The 16364-nt window shown below is 32.7% G+C and overlaps 2 protein-coding genes across 2 annotated transcripts; one reads left to right on the top strand and one right to left on the bottom strand.

Moving 5' to 3' along the window:
* Nucleotides 1-3575: 3575 nt before the first annotated feature.
* LOC123654006 (protein app1-like) lies at nucleotides 3576-4797 on the top strand. Its single transcript, XM_045589971.1, has 3 exons — nucleotides 3576-3653; nucleotides 3895-4047; nucleotides 4128-4797. The coding sequence occupies exons 1-3, from the start codon at nucleotides 3576-3578 to the stop codon at nucleotides 4707-4709; spliced, it is 813 nt and encodes a 270-aa protein (XP_045445927.1). The 3' UTR covers nucleotides 4710-4797.
* Nucleotides 4798-6488: 1691 nt separating this feature from the next.
* LOC123669899 lies at nucleotides 6489-14443 on the bottom strand. Its single transcript, XM_045603419.1, has 9 exons — nucleotides 14284-14443; nucleotides 11318-11429; nucleotides 9076-9219; nucleotides 8873-8928; nucleotides 8370-8459; nucleotides 8193-8284; nucleotides 7827-8112; nucleotides 6806-6993; nucleotides 6489-6740 (listed from the first exon to the last, which is right to left on the bottom strand). The coding sequence occupies exons 1-9, from the start codon at nucleotides 14441-14443 to the stop codon at nucleotides 6516-6518; spliced, it is 1353 nt and encodes a 450-aa protein (XP_045459375.1). The 3' UTR covers nucleotides 6489-6515.
* Nucleotides 14444-16364: the final 1921 nt, after the last annotated feature.

Genomic DNA, 16364 nt, shown 5'->3' with positions numbered 1-16364 from the left:
ACACTGCGTTTGCCAGGACGCGGTCTCCACTCCAGGACCCGTCTGCTCCAACGACCATCGGTTCTGCGACACAGATGGCCAGCCCACTGCCACTTCAATTTGCTAATTCTGTGGGCTATGTCTGTTACTGTCCTTCTCTCGCGGATAGTCTCATTTCCAATCCTATCTTTGAGAGAAATCCGAAGCATAGCTCGTTCCATTGCACGGTCTACGAATAAGATCAATTTAATACTTAATAACTTAAGTAAAATGCTCCCTAATATATTATTTAACATGAACTTTATTGAATAGCAATAAAGTTCAAATTCACTCTACAGTTTAGTTAGAAAACGTTTGTATGGGGAAAAAGAAAAGGGCTGTTTTTAGGGTTTTCACGGAAATTATTCGAATTTTTTTCACCGTGAAAACCATCCTTGGACTTTAACGAACATTTTAAAAAAAGAATTGGTAAAATTGGTCCAGGCGTTGTTGAGTTATGCGCCTACGAACACATTTTACGATTCATTTTTATATATAAGCTTTATTATGTATTTTTATGCATCATCATCACCATCACTTTAGGCCTATCGCAGTCCACTGCTCGACACAGGTCTCCACAAGTGCGCGCCAAAAGTGACGTGAACTCATGTGTGTTGTTCAAAGTCACTACGCTGGCAGGCGGGTTGGTGACCGCAGCACTGGCTTAGTCGCACCGAAGACGCTGTTGCCCGTCTTCGGCCTGTGTATTTCAAAACCAGCAGTTTGATGGATATCCCGCCATCGGTCCGCTTTTTAAGTTCCAAAGTGGTAGTGGAACTGTGTTATCCCTCAGTCGCCTCTTACGACACCCAGGGGAAGAGAGGGGGCGGCTATAATCTTTAATGCCGTAACCACACATCTAAGTAGCAGCTGTATAATTATTATTTATCATTATATATTATTTTAAAAATATTTTTGTGTTCAATAGCAGAAAAAACAGACTACCGAATAAAAACACCAATTATTTAATTTTAAAAGCGTTATCGTGACAAATGTTATATTCCTGTTTAATAATTTTGATAAACACATTTATAAGCATGATCTAGATCAATATGTTTTAATTACAAAGCTACCATCTATTAACAAGGACACGTGAGACGAAAAAAAAAATTATACACGTGTAGTATAGGAAATCGGATAGTTGTTGATAATAACGATATTTAAGTACTTCTACTTTACACCTAAATCAGCAATTAGTTTTTAATCACGTCAACTTTTTTTTATTGAATCGCTTGAATATAAATTACGTAATACCATCATCGGCATCTATTAATTAAGGGCTTATAGTGTAAATACAATAATTTTAAATTATTTCTTATCTATGCACAAAAAATAAATACTTGTTTTTTTATTTAATAACAAATTTCTTGTCTTCTCTGTCTACTATTAACTAAGCTTACTTATAACACTGGACTTTAAGAATATACAAATTTTAATAATATGTATACATACATATATATCTTATTAAACCATATTGGAACGCCACTATATATCTACAATATAGGTATATGTTTGTATAAGTTTGAAGTTTGTTCATTTAAACACAAATATTTTACAATATGTGTGTAAACTGTTGTGCGGCACTGATCAACACTACGTTGTTTTGTTATTTATACGCTCAAATACTCATAACATGTATCATATTTATTTAATGAAAAAAAAAAACTAAGTCATTAGCTCAGTAATCTAGTTTTGACTATAAAAATAAGATAACTTTTTTGTTATTTATTGTTTTTTGCGCATAGTCGCCCTTTAGATACCGAGAGCTGGGCTCCTTGAAGTGAGGACCAGTTTTATGAAATGTTTATTTTTACAACATCCAGTAACAACAGTATTAAGCTATGGTGCCGCTGTAATCATCACTCAAAGTAGTGGCTTTGTTGCACTGTACTTTAAGCCTGAATAGCTGCACTAGATTTATAAAGCTCGCTCTGAACGTAAGGATGACAGCACCTTCTGTCGGTATCTAAACAGTACATAAACTACTTGAGAAAAATCTCATACATTATGGTTTCGAGATTGAATTTTATTTTAGTGTTGAGTATACTTATACTTTACCACTTTATTAACTGTTTGAATTTAAAGTGTAGTTATGCGACGAATTATGTGTGTCGTTAAAAGTACAACGGGTTCAATGACTACAAGAAAACAGGAATGGTTAGCGATCGAAGAGGCAGTATCATGTTACAATAGTAATGTGTAGTACCTACTAGGGAAGTAGGGAACTAGCATTTAATACCTATAATAGAAAAATAAAAGCAAATAATTAACGCAAGCGTTAAGTTCCCTTACCTATATAGCTTACGTTGCTTTTATGTAAGGTCTTGGTTATACTAACTGTTTTAAGCTCGTCCTTTATACTAATTTATTTGTACATTAATCATTTAAATTAAATTAAAATTTCAGGAAGAATCTACAGCTGTTAATTTGGTGCAATATACAAGTAAAGTTATGTTTGATGACGTAAATAGCATTTTGGATAATAAAATACCACCAAAGACTTCAAGGTCTCGAGTGAAAAGACAAAATAGTGGCGCAGGTAATAACTTAAAAAACTATTAGTTAAAAAATATCATATATAAATAAATTCTCTTTATCATCTATTTTCCCATCTGTTACTTATCATACTATTTTTTTATGATATTTTTTTATAGCATAGTATTGTTAAATGTTAAATTTTATTGTTAAAGGAAAATTCGCGGACGCATCTAAAATGCCACAGATCAAGTTACTTCGGTTATTTCTTCAGATGTTTAAAAATTTTTGGGATGCGTCATATGTTGGGGGAGCACACCCTCTGCACCCCAACGTCCCGAAGGCGATCGTGGCATTGTATAAAGAAAAAGTCGTCGAATTCTTTATTCCTGATGTCGGGGACGACAAAGATTTGTCAAAATAAATATAGTGTTATTTTTATCACAGTAACGAAATATATAATTGTTTTAATTTTTGGTGTGCGATAAAGATTGTTATTATTGTTATGTATTAAATATATTTATACTTTTAGCAATAAATGTTTATTACTTATGATAGAATATGTTTTGTGTTTTCTTTTATATTTTGATGTGGCTTTCAATATATGTCGTATTTGCAAAACGTTATTTGAAAGTTTTTGGAGAATGTTATACACAGTAAGTATTAACTATTATTGTAACTATTTTTACGTTTATTTACTTACTGACGATGCAATTTATGTCTATTATACCTTATATGTATGTATGTATATTAAGTTTCTTTTTAAACTTTTAAATAAATTTTCTGGAAGGCTTTAATATTTTCATAAATAAAAATGATTTAGCGGAATGTATTTACACGCATAACTTTCGAATGATTGCACGGTAATAGTAATTCTTTTTTGTCTTTTTATTGTCAGGATAAAATTTATGTATTATACTGATTATACACATATTTTGTAGAAAAGTTAGATAGTTCATTTTTAGTATCATTTATTGACTAGATATAAAAAAAAATATGTAAATATATTATAAAAAATTTGTCTAAAAGTATATATAAATAAAATTAGTCCGTTATCTGATTTATTATTGTAAAGCATTTACATGTGTACTACAATTGTGCAAGACACGAACTATGAATACAAAGTTGGAGTCATATCTAGTTTCTTTCTGTCTGCGATTGTAAGTGGGTGATCTCGAACAGGTATAAAAGAATCGTATGTGGATTAAAACGAGTACAGATATCTTGATACTCTAGTACCTCCAAGATGAAGGCACGTCAAACCAATATACATTTTAAAAATAAGAAATGTGTAATAATTTCGGAAATTAATTACTTACTATATACTTACTTATATAGTGTTTGCTTCTAATTTTTATTAGTGTGTGCAATATTTATTTTAAGGAATTTATTTTTTTGTAGGTGATAGTGTTTTTGTTTTGTGCGGTAGCCAGCGCTTCGGCTGGAAATGCAGTGGCTTGGCCGGGTGCGATACCCCTTACAGCTGCGGTAAAGACCATCATACCACCACAGATAAAAGCTTTTGGATATTCAACTAGTGAATACATAAATGCGGTTGGTAAAAATTTAATTTAAGTGTTATTTAGTTTTTGATTCTCAGTGTCCACATTTACATAAAGTAATTTTATTGTCAGGTGCCACATGCAGCAATTGGATATCAGCCACAATTTAATTATCAAATAGCTGTACCAAGTTATCGATACTATCAACCAGTCGTAAGCGCACCCTACTACCCGTCTCACAATATTTTCTATCCTTCTTTTGCCCCCTCTGGACCAGTTGCGCCAGGCTCTCCTATTTACCCCATTAATACAATTAATCCCGTTTCTCCCGTCGCACCAGTTCAACCTCCACAACAAAACGTACCCTCCGCGACAACAGAGCAACCCGCTGGCGATGAAGATTCTGCCGTGATTGAATCAGCTGATTCGTCATCTAATCAGCAACAGCCTTCTCAATCATCCCTCGATTCAAAAAATATGCCTGCGGTCCCACAGATCCCTCAGGGTCCTCAACAATTTCCATCATTCCCACAATTTCCATCGTTTCCACAATTCCCACAGTTCATTCAACAAGGTTTCCCACCCCAACAATTCCAATTGCAACAGAATCCTTCTTTCCCTCAGGCCCCTTCTCCATCTCCCAGCTTCCCAGCCGCGGGTAACTCAGATAAGGGACTGATCGATGAAGATTCTGTAGCAGTAGATTCTGCATAATTTATATAACGTAATTTAGTTTAATTATTTTTTTACTGTTTGATGAATGTATCCTTTCGCATAATAAAATATGCTTTTTTATAAATGACAACTAGTTTTATTTTACGTACAAAATTCATTTTGTACGATAATACGATGTACGATAGTACGATGATAAAATTATATAAACAGTAGCTTCGATTTTATAACTTTTCCGAAAATATTTTATATCTATCTTCAATAAACAGAACCTTTCACAATTTTAGAGTAAGTACAAATAACGGAGAGTAATAAAATTATAATAAACTCGTTGTCGCCCAGTGGTCGAAATTTAACCATAATAAATTTTAATTATAAGTTTGAACATTATTAAGATCCTCTTCTATCTATTATGTTAATACGTGAAGCAAAAACTTTATACTCCTTTTTACGAAAATTGCGTGGACGTAAAAGTATCAAATTTCGCACACTGATCGTTTATATAGAGAAGGAGTGCAGAATGCTAATACTTTTTTAAAATTATACATAAAAATATATTAAATAAAAAAAAAAAAAATACACACACTACCATGTATTTGACACACGCACACGCATATTATTATCTTTTGTTGGTTGTCAAAGTCTATAGTTGAATTAAATTTTCTTTAAAAAAGGTTCTTTATTTTCATAATTTTTTATTTTTCTTTAATTTAAATTTCTAATTATGTTCGAATTACGACCTCTACTAGTAATAATAAATAAAAGAGTATATGTGTCAAGCACATGGTAGTGTATGTAATATTTTTTTATTGATACTTTTTATGTAAATTTTTAAAAAATATTGACATTCTGGGCTCTCTCTATATAAACTATAACTGTGAAATTTCATACTCCTCAGTCCGCACAATTTTCGTAAAAAGGGGTACAAAGTTTTTGCTTTATGTATTAATCTATACAAATATTGGAGTTTCTGTTTGTAATATTAAAATAACCATTTTTACTAAATGCTTATGTATTCACATAGACACGATAGATATACCAAAATACCATTATTTATAATTTTTGTCTGCATGTCTGTCTGTCTAGATGTCTGTTTGTTCCGGTTAATATCTGAAACGGGTGGACTGATTTTGACAGGAATTTCACTGGCAAATAGCTGATGTAATAAGGAGTAACTTAATCTACTTTTATTTTAGAAAATTTTTTATTTTATAACTTTGCGAACTGAACAATAACTTATTTACGATTTTTTTTTTTATTTTTGTGTTACAGCATTAGGAAATTTTTTGATATGATATTTAAAAAATTTTAGAATTTCCTAAGAACTCACTCGCTTAGACCGAATATAAAATCAACATATCAAAAATAACTTTTTTTTTTGTTAAATTCCACGCGGACGAAGTCGCGGGCACAGATAAATGCGAACCTTTATTGTTCAGATTCGGTCGGTTTTCGGTCGACTTGATCTACTTTTACACAATCCAAAAGTCAAGGTATGTGAAATAAATAGAAGTTTGACAGTTGAATAGAGCTTACCTCTTCTGTGTAGGTAGTTTGTCACATATGTTCGTAGTAAATAACAAATCTATCACATTTTCACATTAGTAGTAGATTACTGAGATTGCTCAAGAAATTTTATAACCTAATTGATTACGCAAAATAAATTTTGTTCAAATATTAGTTAAATATAATTTTTGTACTTTAAGAATAATTTTTTATGAATATTTTCTTTCTTAAAATCAATGAGTATGATTATTATATTCAAAAAGTTTTTAGAGACTTCAAAATATGTGAGAGACTTAAAAAAAAAACACACAACAATCCCTTAAAAACTGTATATTTCCTAGTTTACCAGAATCCAGGTGATCTTTCACCAATCCATTTTGAGAAATCTCTCTCAGTGGTATTTTTTCCATTTAATCCCAAAGAAAAGTAAAAAGTGTAGGGAAACCACAGGGTGTTAAAAGTTATGGTAATATTGTAACCACCAACTCCTTCGATTTCGGGCTTAGATAAACGGTTCGGGAGCAACAGACGAGCACAGACAATGGTGCATTCTATTCCAGCCGATAGCTGAAATAGAGTAGTATCCTTAAAAAATCATTCAACAAAAAACTTTTTTTATTAAATGTTTTTACCTTCATTATGACATTTAATTTAGCAGGGGGATCAGCGTTAACTTCAAATTGTTCTGAATAGAAAAATGCTGTCTTCCGTTGCTTTTTTAAACTTTTGAAGCAATAGTCACCAGTGACGTAGGTACGTGCTCGCCACCCAGATTTTTGTTTTCGTCGCGCTCTCAAGTACTCTCGATGGATACCCATACCTACAAATAAAGAAAAGATGACTTTAACATTTTAGAAAAAAGTTCAATATTTTCAGTGTCGTACCGGGCTCGATTTTTGGTTATTTATATATAGTTATATTAATTATGAAGTTGAAAATAATTAAGTTCTATTTTCAACCGACTTGCAAAAAAGGAGGAGGTTCTCAATTCGATAGTATTTTTTAAAATGTTTAACATACAAAAGTTCTTCTGAACTTTTGACTGGTTGGATTGATTTTGATGTTTTTTTTTTAAATTGAAAGGTGTTGCGTGAGTACTTTTTGAGTATGAGTTGCGTGAGTACTTATGGTACGTATTTCGTCACAACGCCATCTATCTGAATTAGGTAAAGCTACTTCAGTGAATATCGATCAAAGGCTGTTACGTGGACACATCTACTATAACGCAGTGAGCTGTATTAGCAGGGTAGCATTTTATTATTTATAAATAATTTTGATGATTTTTGTTTTAATCGAAAGCAGATGCTTGTTTTGTGGTCCCATTTAAATTCGATCGAGATTTGATGACTACTTCTCGAATAATTTTTGACTACCTATGTACGTATTTTTTTACGTATTTTTAATCTTTGCGTATTTACTTGACTATTTTTTCGTCTTATGTTGTATTACTTGTCGATGTAATTGAAGTCGTTTTTTTTTCGTCTGCGAGCAAACATAATTATAAGATATTAAAAAAGGAAGATAAATTTATCTAACATAAAATGTTTCAGTTTCATTTCAATCAAAATCGACCGAGTAATTTTCGCTAAAACTTTCGGAAACGTCCGGAATAGAAAATACATAGGATAGAGATACGAAATATCCTTGACGTACTTGAGCCTTCTTCTGCCAGCATAAAATTTTCTGGATATGGTCGTGGAAGCACATGTGCGGTAATGTAGTTGATGATCCACGATGCGTAGGGATATACGTCTATGTAGAGAGGCGGTTCACGATTAAGTTTCCGGCGCATAGATCTACGGGCGCACGGAGCACCGCCAGCTGCTATGCCTATAAGCTGGAAGGTTCCTTCAAGGGCGTGACTGACTATGGGGGCTCCAGGGCGAATCCCACAACCAGAACTGCATAGCACGTGTGTGACACCCTCGCTCCCTAGTTGCTGTAAAAGGAAATGACGTATTCGATATATTTCACTGTTTTAATTGAAATAAATTAATTTCAAGTAAATAATCTATTTACTGATCGCATCCGATGTCTTCGGCAGTCTTTATGAGTGTACATTTTCAATGTCTTTTTAGCCATTTTCTCTGAGTCGAAGTCTTTAGGTACAGCTTAAATATACAAAAACGGAGTTTTTAATCATTAGAAATAAAAATAATAATTAGTATTCAAAGTGAACATTTCAATTATACTTACAACTTAAATAGTCGACCATAAAAACTGCTTTATTTTTTCGCTTATTTTCACGTTCAATTAAAGTGGGTAAACAAATTGGGATCATGTAATCTGAAACGGATATTACTTAAAGGTAAGATTAAAAATAACATAAAAATGTAAACGCAACCCTTCAAAGAAAAAATCATGCAAAAATTTATTGCTAAAATGAAATTGTTCTTAATATACATACGTTTGTTAATGAAAGGATTTTATAAATTTGGCGGGGGCAGATTCATAGCAAAATTCTCATAATATCCTTGAATTGTTCAAGGATATTATGAAAATAGTATAAAATTTAGAGACGTAAATATATAATAGATTGTATATACGTGCAACGAAATGAATTTATTAGGTGTTAACGACACCGACTACTATTCAACTTTAGCGGAATATTGCTCTATAATTGTGTCAGGTTTATTGATTTTATACCCAGGTCAAGATTTATAAGGAGCAAAGTACTTAAGTATATTTTTGTATCTTACGAGATTTAACAGGTCGAAGAAATTTCACCAAAGCCAGACTATTGCCAACTCCGAACCTAAAATTTTTTTTATAAATAAATTAATTAAAAACAGTCTTAACTAAAATGGATGCTACAATACTTCTAATCTAAAGAAAAGTAAAATTATGTACTAGGAATTGGTACAACAAAAAATCATTATTTCTTATATGTTTTTACTTTTACCGAGTATATTCAGGATGTGGCGTGATATCAACTAGTGGCATTTCGAAGTATGCACGAGGACATTTGACACCCATTTTGGCCTGTGAACGAGTTAAACCGCAGTCCTCTTCGTCTCTTTCATAGTCGCCAAATATAACGTTGCCGCTTGAAAAAAATTAAAAAATTATATGTTTTAAATTAGCAAAAGTAAAAAACATATATATAAGGTTGTATATGGTACATATTGTCGAGTTATAATAATTAGAATAATATTCATGATATAATACGAGTACTTATTCCAATCATTAGACCATGTCCTAGCTTTTCGAAACAGTCTTAGGACTGCTTATCTTAAGTGCCATTATAAAACGTTCGTGGATCAACAAAACTATATACAAAATAGGACACTGCAAACTATGGATATGACCTGTAGATGTAGTATCGTATCTAAAAATCTGATATAAAACTAATTATCTATAATATAAAAATGAGTCGCTGAATGTGTTGCTAAGCGCAAAACTCGAGAACGGTTGGACCGATTTCGCTAATTCTTTTTTTAAAATATTCCTTGAAGTACGAGGATGGTTCTTACGGAGAGAAAAATTCTAAAAAAAAAAAAAAATTAAATTTCCTGAAAAAGTTTAAAAACAACACTTTTCTATACTCCCATACAAAAGATTTGTGATAATACTTAAAAGTCACTGTTAGGCGATACGAAGTTAGCCGGGTCAGCTAGTATAGAATATAACAACTAACACTTACCTAGCATATTGAACTACTCAATTAGAAAATCATAGACATAAAATGACTGACTTATTAAATATTGATAATCTTAATTCACATAAAATCTACTTATTAGCAGGGAGTACAGTTTAAGTGTGTGTACTCGTATAATGTACACAGATAGCATACTAGCATTTGTTGAAATCGTACAGCCGAAAAAGGAAAACGAAAAGGAACAGGAAAACGAAAGACGTTTACTAAAATTATTTAAAATGGGATATTATGTTTTCATTTTTATTTTGCGGAGCTTGATATTTCGACATTATCTACGAATGTCTTGTTCGCGAGACTTCAATCTGTTTCATTCATTTCTTTCATTATGCGGGTAGGTCTTGACGGCATCAGAAGTGTCCATACCGGACTGCCTCCTTTCTCGTACGTTTGATGGGTAAATTTTTTGCGTTTCAAATATTTTTTGTGATATATAATAATTTTTATGAAAATAACCACGTAAAATTAAAATCTTATGATGAAAGACGATGTTTAAATCTATACAAATAAATAAAATTGGAGTGTCTTTTCGTAGTATTAAAATAACCGCTTTTTAGTAAATGCGTAATATGGATAAATAAATAATAATAATAATATTTATTTATTTCAAATATTTGGTACATAACAAAAACTATTTGTAACGATAATAACTACATTAGTATAAAACTGTGTCGCAGTCATTAACGCCCTCCTCACAGAGCGTCGTATCACAAAGATGACCAAATGTTACAAAAAATAAACATAAACACAATGAAACCAGGAATAATAAAGATCAAACAACAATAAAATAACTATGATAAAACAAAGATAATAAAAAGGGATGCAATGATGTGGAATTTAGAGACGTGTGTTTTGTGTAAGTACGAAATGTTTGTGTGTGTGTGTGTGTTTGTGTGTGTATGTGTGTGCGTAGGTGTGTGCGTATGTGTTTGTTAGAATATGTGGATACGTTTCACTTCGTTCACCTATAAAAACACCAAAATATAATACACTGTACATAATACACAGTACATATAACAAAATGACATTTTTTACAATTTTTGTCTATCTGTCTCTCTGTCTGTCTGTTTATTCCGGCCAATCTCTGAAACGGCTGGACCGATTTTGACGGGACTTTCACTGGCAGATAGCTGATATAATAAGAGCTATTTTGTAACTCTGCGAACTAAAAAAATTTTTTTTATTCCACGCGGTCGAAATCGCGGACACAGCTAGTTTTAAATAAAAATAAATAAATGAACACGTCTTATAGCAGCTTTTATTTATGTCTATCTAGTTTACTTTAACGATTTTGAAATTATTTGAAATAATAAATCTAGAAAAGTTGATATTTTTATTTTTGAAAAATTATGTGCATTTCAGTTTTTTATTTCAACAAGATAGTTGGAATTTTTGTTACTTATGTTATTTTAAATATATGTAGGTACAAAAGATATTTATCAAGCATAATTACGTGCAGCAGCGATAATAATAATAAAAAAATATTTACAGTTTATAATTTTTTGGAAAATTCAGCATATCTGTAGCAGTACCGACTGCAAATTGCTTGTGTATAAGAACCACGCGGGGCGCTTTGCTGTGGTGGGGTAAACCGGTTGTCACTGGAAAAATAAAATAATACTGTTAGAGTCTAAGATATTGTTATCGGAAAATGAAATTATAAAATAATAGCAAGAGTAAAGTTTATGCCAGGAGATAATTTAAAAAAAAAAATGTATTTATCTCCAAATTTAAAGTTGAAGCAATTTTTGCTTTACAACTAAATTGTTTGTTCATATTGTCACAATTATTGAAACTAACATAGTTTAAGAAAATAAAAAATGCAACTAACAAAAATATGGACTGATGTCTGAAATAAATGATTATTATTTAACTGCATGTCACTCCACCCTCCTTTTTTTATATATATAAGTAGTATACATCCACGGGCCTTTGAACCTATGTTCTTTTTTATTTCTAAAACATGCTATTTTTTAAATCAAGGTAGGCGTTACTCAGCAACATTATTGTTTAAGTTAGACTAACTTAATGTCTCCAACAGAGACGTGACCACCGTTCGTTCGTACGTTCACCGACCGATTCCTATTCTAACATATGATACAATTTTTTTTTGTAACTCCACCCGCTGTATATATAATAGGTATATGTAATATAATAAATACTTATCTAAATAATATAACATACTCTTACATATATAAATATAAGCGGGTGGAGGATTACGCCCCGGCAGGGAGATCAAACGGCCGGGGGCTAGGGCTGTAGGCTGAGAAATCGGCGGATATATTATTATTATTATTATTATTGTAAAAAACATTTAAATGTTGTTATGAGGATTGTGAAAAAATGGCAATGACTATTTTTTAAATTAGCTCCTGGTGTACATTTCGAGTACAGGTATATTAATTAAGACATAACACAATCTCACATATTGTACTTGAGCAGTGTAGGTAAGTAAACTGAGGTAGAACATAGCAGGAAGTTCCTGTTGGTGAGTAAGGTGACCAGATCTCCTGGGGGAATCGGAGAAAGGGTCGGCAATGCGCTTGTGATGCTTCTTGTGTTGCAGACGTCAATAAGCTACGGTAATCGCTTACCATCATGTTAGCTACACGCTTTTGCCAAACTAGTCATATAAAAAAAAATTGACGGCACGATATCCACATATAAGACAATACTTTCGCTTTAGCGTGTAATATCTCACTGCTGAGCATAGGCCTCTTTCCCCACGTAGGAGAAGAATCAAAAACTTTATCTACCACGCTGCTCCAATGTGGGTCGGCGGATATATTTCCTACTATGAGTAACGATCGCTATCAGGTTTGCATGATCATCGTACGGCAAACAAATGTTTGTCATGTGTGGGCATCGAACCCGCAAATGCCAGCACAGCGGCCACAAACTAGTGCTGTGAATTTGCGCCAATGCGTCGTCCACAAGATAATACCTAAATTAAAGTAAAAAACTTTCTAATAGACAAAATTTTATTTTAAACGCTCTAAAAAGAATAAAATAAACTTTAAAACTTTAACTATTAACATATGAAGTACACAATTATATGATATTATTTATATTGAGCCTTTTCATTTGATACCCATATTGTAGGAGTGCATTAAAAGAATGGATTTAGAAAGACTTCACATAGCTATGTGCAGTGTCATCCAAACTAACTGTGTAAACAAAATTTCAGTTTGATTGTTTAAAGATATATGCCTCAAAATTGAGTTGCAAGATTCCACTCTACAAATTATTTACATACGTACATATTTACATGCATTGAAAGGCAAATAAAACCTTTAAAAAATCAACAAGTTTCTCTTGTTCGGGGCTAATTTTACGGTCCCGACAGATATCGAATATTTTGTTTCGATTACCTTGTAACATATATAATGTTACTGATTTATTTTGTTGGCTTAATTGCTCTTTTCTTTTGCTAGGCGTTGTCGTATTTTAGCGCGGTCCTTGTGACGTGTGGTTTTGCGTATGGGGCCATAGGTATAGGTATAGGGTGAGTAGGGTTTAGCTCATCAGTATATAAGCGCTTGTGGCGAGTGGCTCCTTTCGGGCGGTGCCGGGTGCTTTTGGTATGACCTCGTGGCGAGTCATTTTGTGGAGATTTCCGCTAGGATCCCAACATTTCCGGTTGTGATGGTGCGTCCGGTATTAAAGAATACGGTACCGCATCCCAAGGGACCAGCCTCCTAGCGGAGAAGTCATTGATTTGCAACTGCGAGCCGGTTCGTCCTGCCTCCGGTTGTCGACCCTGTGGCAGTCGGTGACGCTAGTTTTACGTCGCCAGAAATCGTGGGGAGCTGCGTGAGCTTAACCACGTGGTGGAAGATGGTACTACGGGCGGTGCTATGTGGTGCTTCGGAGCATGATCCGCTAAGTGAAATTTTGTAGCCTCCAACCATGTGCCAGGAATAATTCGAGCCTTTGATAAGCTAGTGCTATAGTTTTTTAATTAAGTTTTATTTGTTAAAAATTTAGGCAAGTTTGTGTGTCCCTAATTTTAATTTTAGTATTAAAAATTTGTCATTTTATTTAAACTACAAGAGTGTTATATGATACTTTATAATAAATTAATTTCAATCTGTTATTTTTGATTTCATCATCGTTTTATTGAATCATAATTAGTTTTTATTTTTTTAACGCGCGACAACCTATTATTACGAAATATAGTAATATAATGTTATTGATAAGTAGTTTATCAGTATACAGTGTCTATTATTTAATAATTCTAAAATATAACTAAGCACAGTCCTTTACGTTGTATTATTACAGATTCTTATTTTTTTATTTTTTTATTTTAGTAATTTCTTTTTATTGTAGTTGTTTTGCGTCCGTATTTTTTCAAGCACACAAAAAACTGAAACTGAAATCCGCATGCATCGTACTTAATTGGGTGAAAACGTATTTTCCTATATTTTTGAAGAGTTTTGATTTAGTTTAACTTACCATGTAGATATTGTACAAAGCCAAGCCAACTGAATGTGTGTTCCTTTAGTATTCCATCAGGGGGTTTCAAATTAAAATCGTCATGACAAGTAGAAAAGTCCCTCAACATGCACACTGATATCCTAAATAAAACTGATAAAATAAAAGTGTGAAAATACATGGTAATAGTACCTTCAAAATTTACAGTGTGGGCGGAGTTAACATATCACACACTTTACTTTTTATCTTCTAAATTACGAAATAACATAATCGATGTGCTTTTTTGTTTGCTCTTTAGGTATTGGTCAATGAAGTATTTTGTAAACAAGCGTGCTGACTATTTTAAAGAATGTGAGACAATGGATGGAATGAAAATATTTTTCATTTTTTTAAACATTACTTTATTTGAGATTTTATTGTAATGAAAATTATTGTATTAATTTCTTTTTGCTCGTAAGGTACTTATGTTAATACATTAGAAATCATTTACGTTAATATATATGTTGTTACCTTAAAAGGGCAAGAATTTTGTTATTAAATTTTATATTTATTTACAATTCACAACTTAAGAACTAAATATTTAAAGATAGTTTTGGTACAAATCATGTCCGCGTGGAATTGTGTCAAGAATGCTGGCAGCATTTCCCCGTTGAATCGCTATGCCGATTCTCTGGGCAATACACCAGCCCTCTTGTGTTGGTGGAGGCAATAAGGCGAGGAGCTATCTCATAAAAAAATTTTTAGCACTGCTACTCCAAGGTTGGTGTGTAACGACTGCAAACGGCACACAGGTGTAATTTGGAATTAGTGACGAATATTTGTGCCGTTTAGTCATGTCAGCTTTTTCCGCTGCGGCTCCCGCTATTAAGGCTGTTTCCCTGACATGAGACGGAGCAAGTGTCTCATCGCAAGTTGCGTCCTAAAAAAACGCTTGTCCCCTTTTCCAGGGAACCAACGTCAATCCATCAGGTCTCTTGCCATCGCGACTAATTCCAGGAGGCTCGATAAGAGCACGAATATCGATGGTGGCAAGAGCTCTTTTTATGGTATCATTTAGGGAACCATGGCGGGAAATCCTACCTGAACTCTTGTTGCAGGAAATGCCGTGTAGTCCGAAATAATCAACGTCTTTTCCTTACGGACATCTGTGTTCCAAGCACAGTGGAGCTCCCAACCGGCGACCGAGAGTAATCCTAAAACTTTCATTGTCTAAAAGTGTCCCAAGATTTTTGACGGCATTGCATGTAACCAGTAATCTGGCTCTTTATTTGACACAGCTAGAAGCCTATCACGGTTTTTGTTATTGTAAGACTGCGTCAAATTTCTATGAGTATTGTGAACTATTGGCATATCCCAAAGTTTTTATTTTGTAACGTCCTTCGAGATATTACCATGAGAACACCTTAACTTCCAGTTTTCTATTGCATCTGTAGCATCTATAATTTGGATTGAATTAGATTTTAAGATCTAAGAACATAGACCCTTGATACTATGCACAGAAGCAAGGAACGCAGGAAGAGCGACAATAGAAATTTTTCTCACGCCGATGCCACCATCTCTAATTGGTAAAGTAGCTTAGGTCCACGAATTTTCATCAAAAGATAAATTTAGAATTTTTTCTAATTAATTTTTTAAAGTGACATTAAGTTTTTCGGTCAGTCCTGGAAATTTCCAAACTGGTCTTGCGCGTAAAATATACATTAATTTTGGGACAAATAGACAATATAGTGTGAGCAATATGAGAATTTAGAGTACCCAATTTGTCAGTGTTTTCAACGAATATTTTAATTTTATTTTCCAAAATTGGCTGTATGCCTTCATCAGAAAGTGATGCATCTAGAAAAGACACAGTGCACTTCTTTGAAGTATTTTTAAATTACGAGAAATTTAATTAAATAATTCCGTTGTCAAATTAATTTTGGAAAGTTAAAAGAAGATCTGTGAAAAAAAATTCACGTTTAGAAAAATTTAATTAAAAAAATTAATTAAATAGGGGTGTAAGCATGATTAGAAATATGATTTTTAAGCACTTAGTATATTTTTACTAACGTGCTTCATTATGCACTTAAAAAGAAAGAATAAAAGAAACTGATATGTCTGTT

The sequence above is a fragment of the Melitaea cinxia genome, chromosome 1 (assembly GCF_905220565.1).
Source record: "Melitaea cinxia chromosome 1, ilMelCinx1.1, whole genome shotgun sequence".
In the NCBI taxonomy this organism is placed as follows: Eukaryota; Metazoa; Arthropoda; class Insecta; order Lepidoptera; family Nymphalidae; genus Melitaea; species Melitaea cinxia.
The sequence above is the reverse complement of the archived record's forward strand: the minus strand, read 5'-3'. Positions and strand labels throughout refer to the sequence as shown.

Excerpts from the sequence above, each read along its gene's own strand:
- LOC123654006 (XM_045589971.1), top strand. The coding sequence starts at position 3,576 with ATGTGTACTACAATTGTGCAAGACACGAACTATGAATACAAAGTTGGA. Across the intron at positions 3,654-3,894 it reads GTTTCTTTCTGTCTGCGATT|GTGATAGTGTTTTTGTTTTG; the intron begins GTAAGTGGGTGA and ends ATTTTTTTGTAG. Across the intron at positions 4,048-4,127 it reads CTAGTGAATACATAAATGCG|GTGCCACATGCAGCAATTGG; the intron begins GTTGGTAAAAAT and ends TTTTATTGTCAG.
- LOC123669899 (XM_045603419.1), bottom strand. The coding sequence starts at position 14,443 with ATGTATTTTCACACTTTTATTTTATCAGTTTTATTTAGGATATCAGTG. Across the intron at positions 8,460-8,872 it reads TCTTCGACCTGTTAAATCTC|ATTACATGATCCCAATTTGT; the intron begins GTAAGATACAAA and ends TATCCGTTTCAG. Across the intron at positions 8,113-8,192 it reads GAAGACATCGGATGCGATCA|CAACTAGGGAGCGAGGGTGT; the intron begins GTAAATAGATTA and ends TTCCTTTTACAG.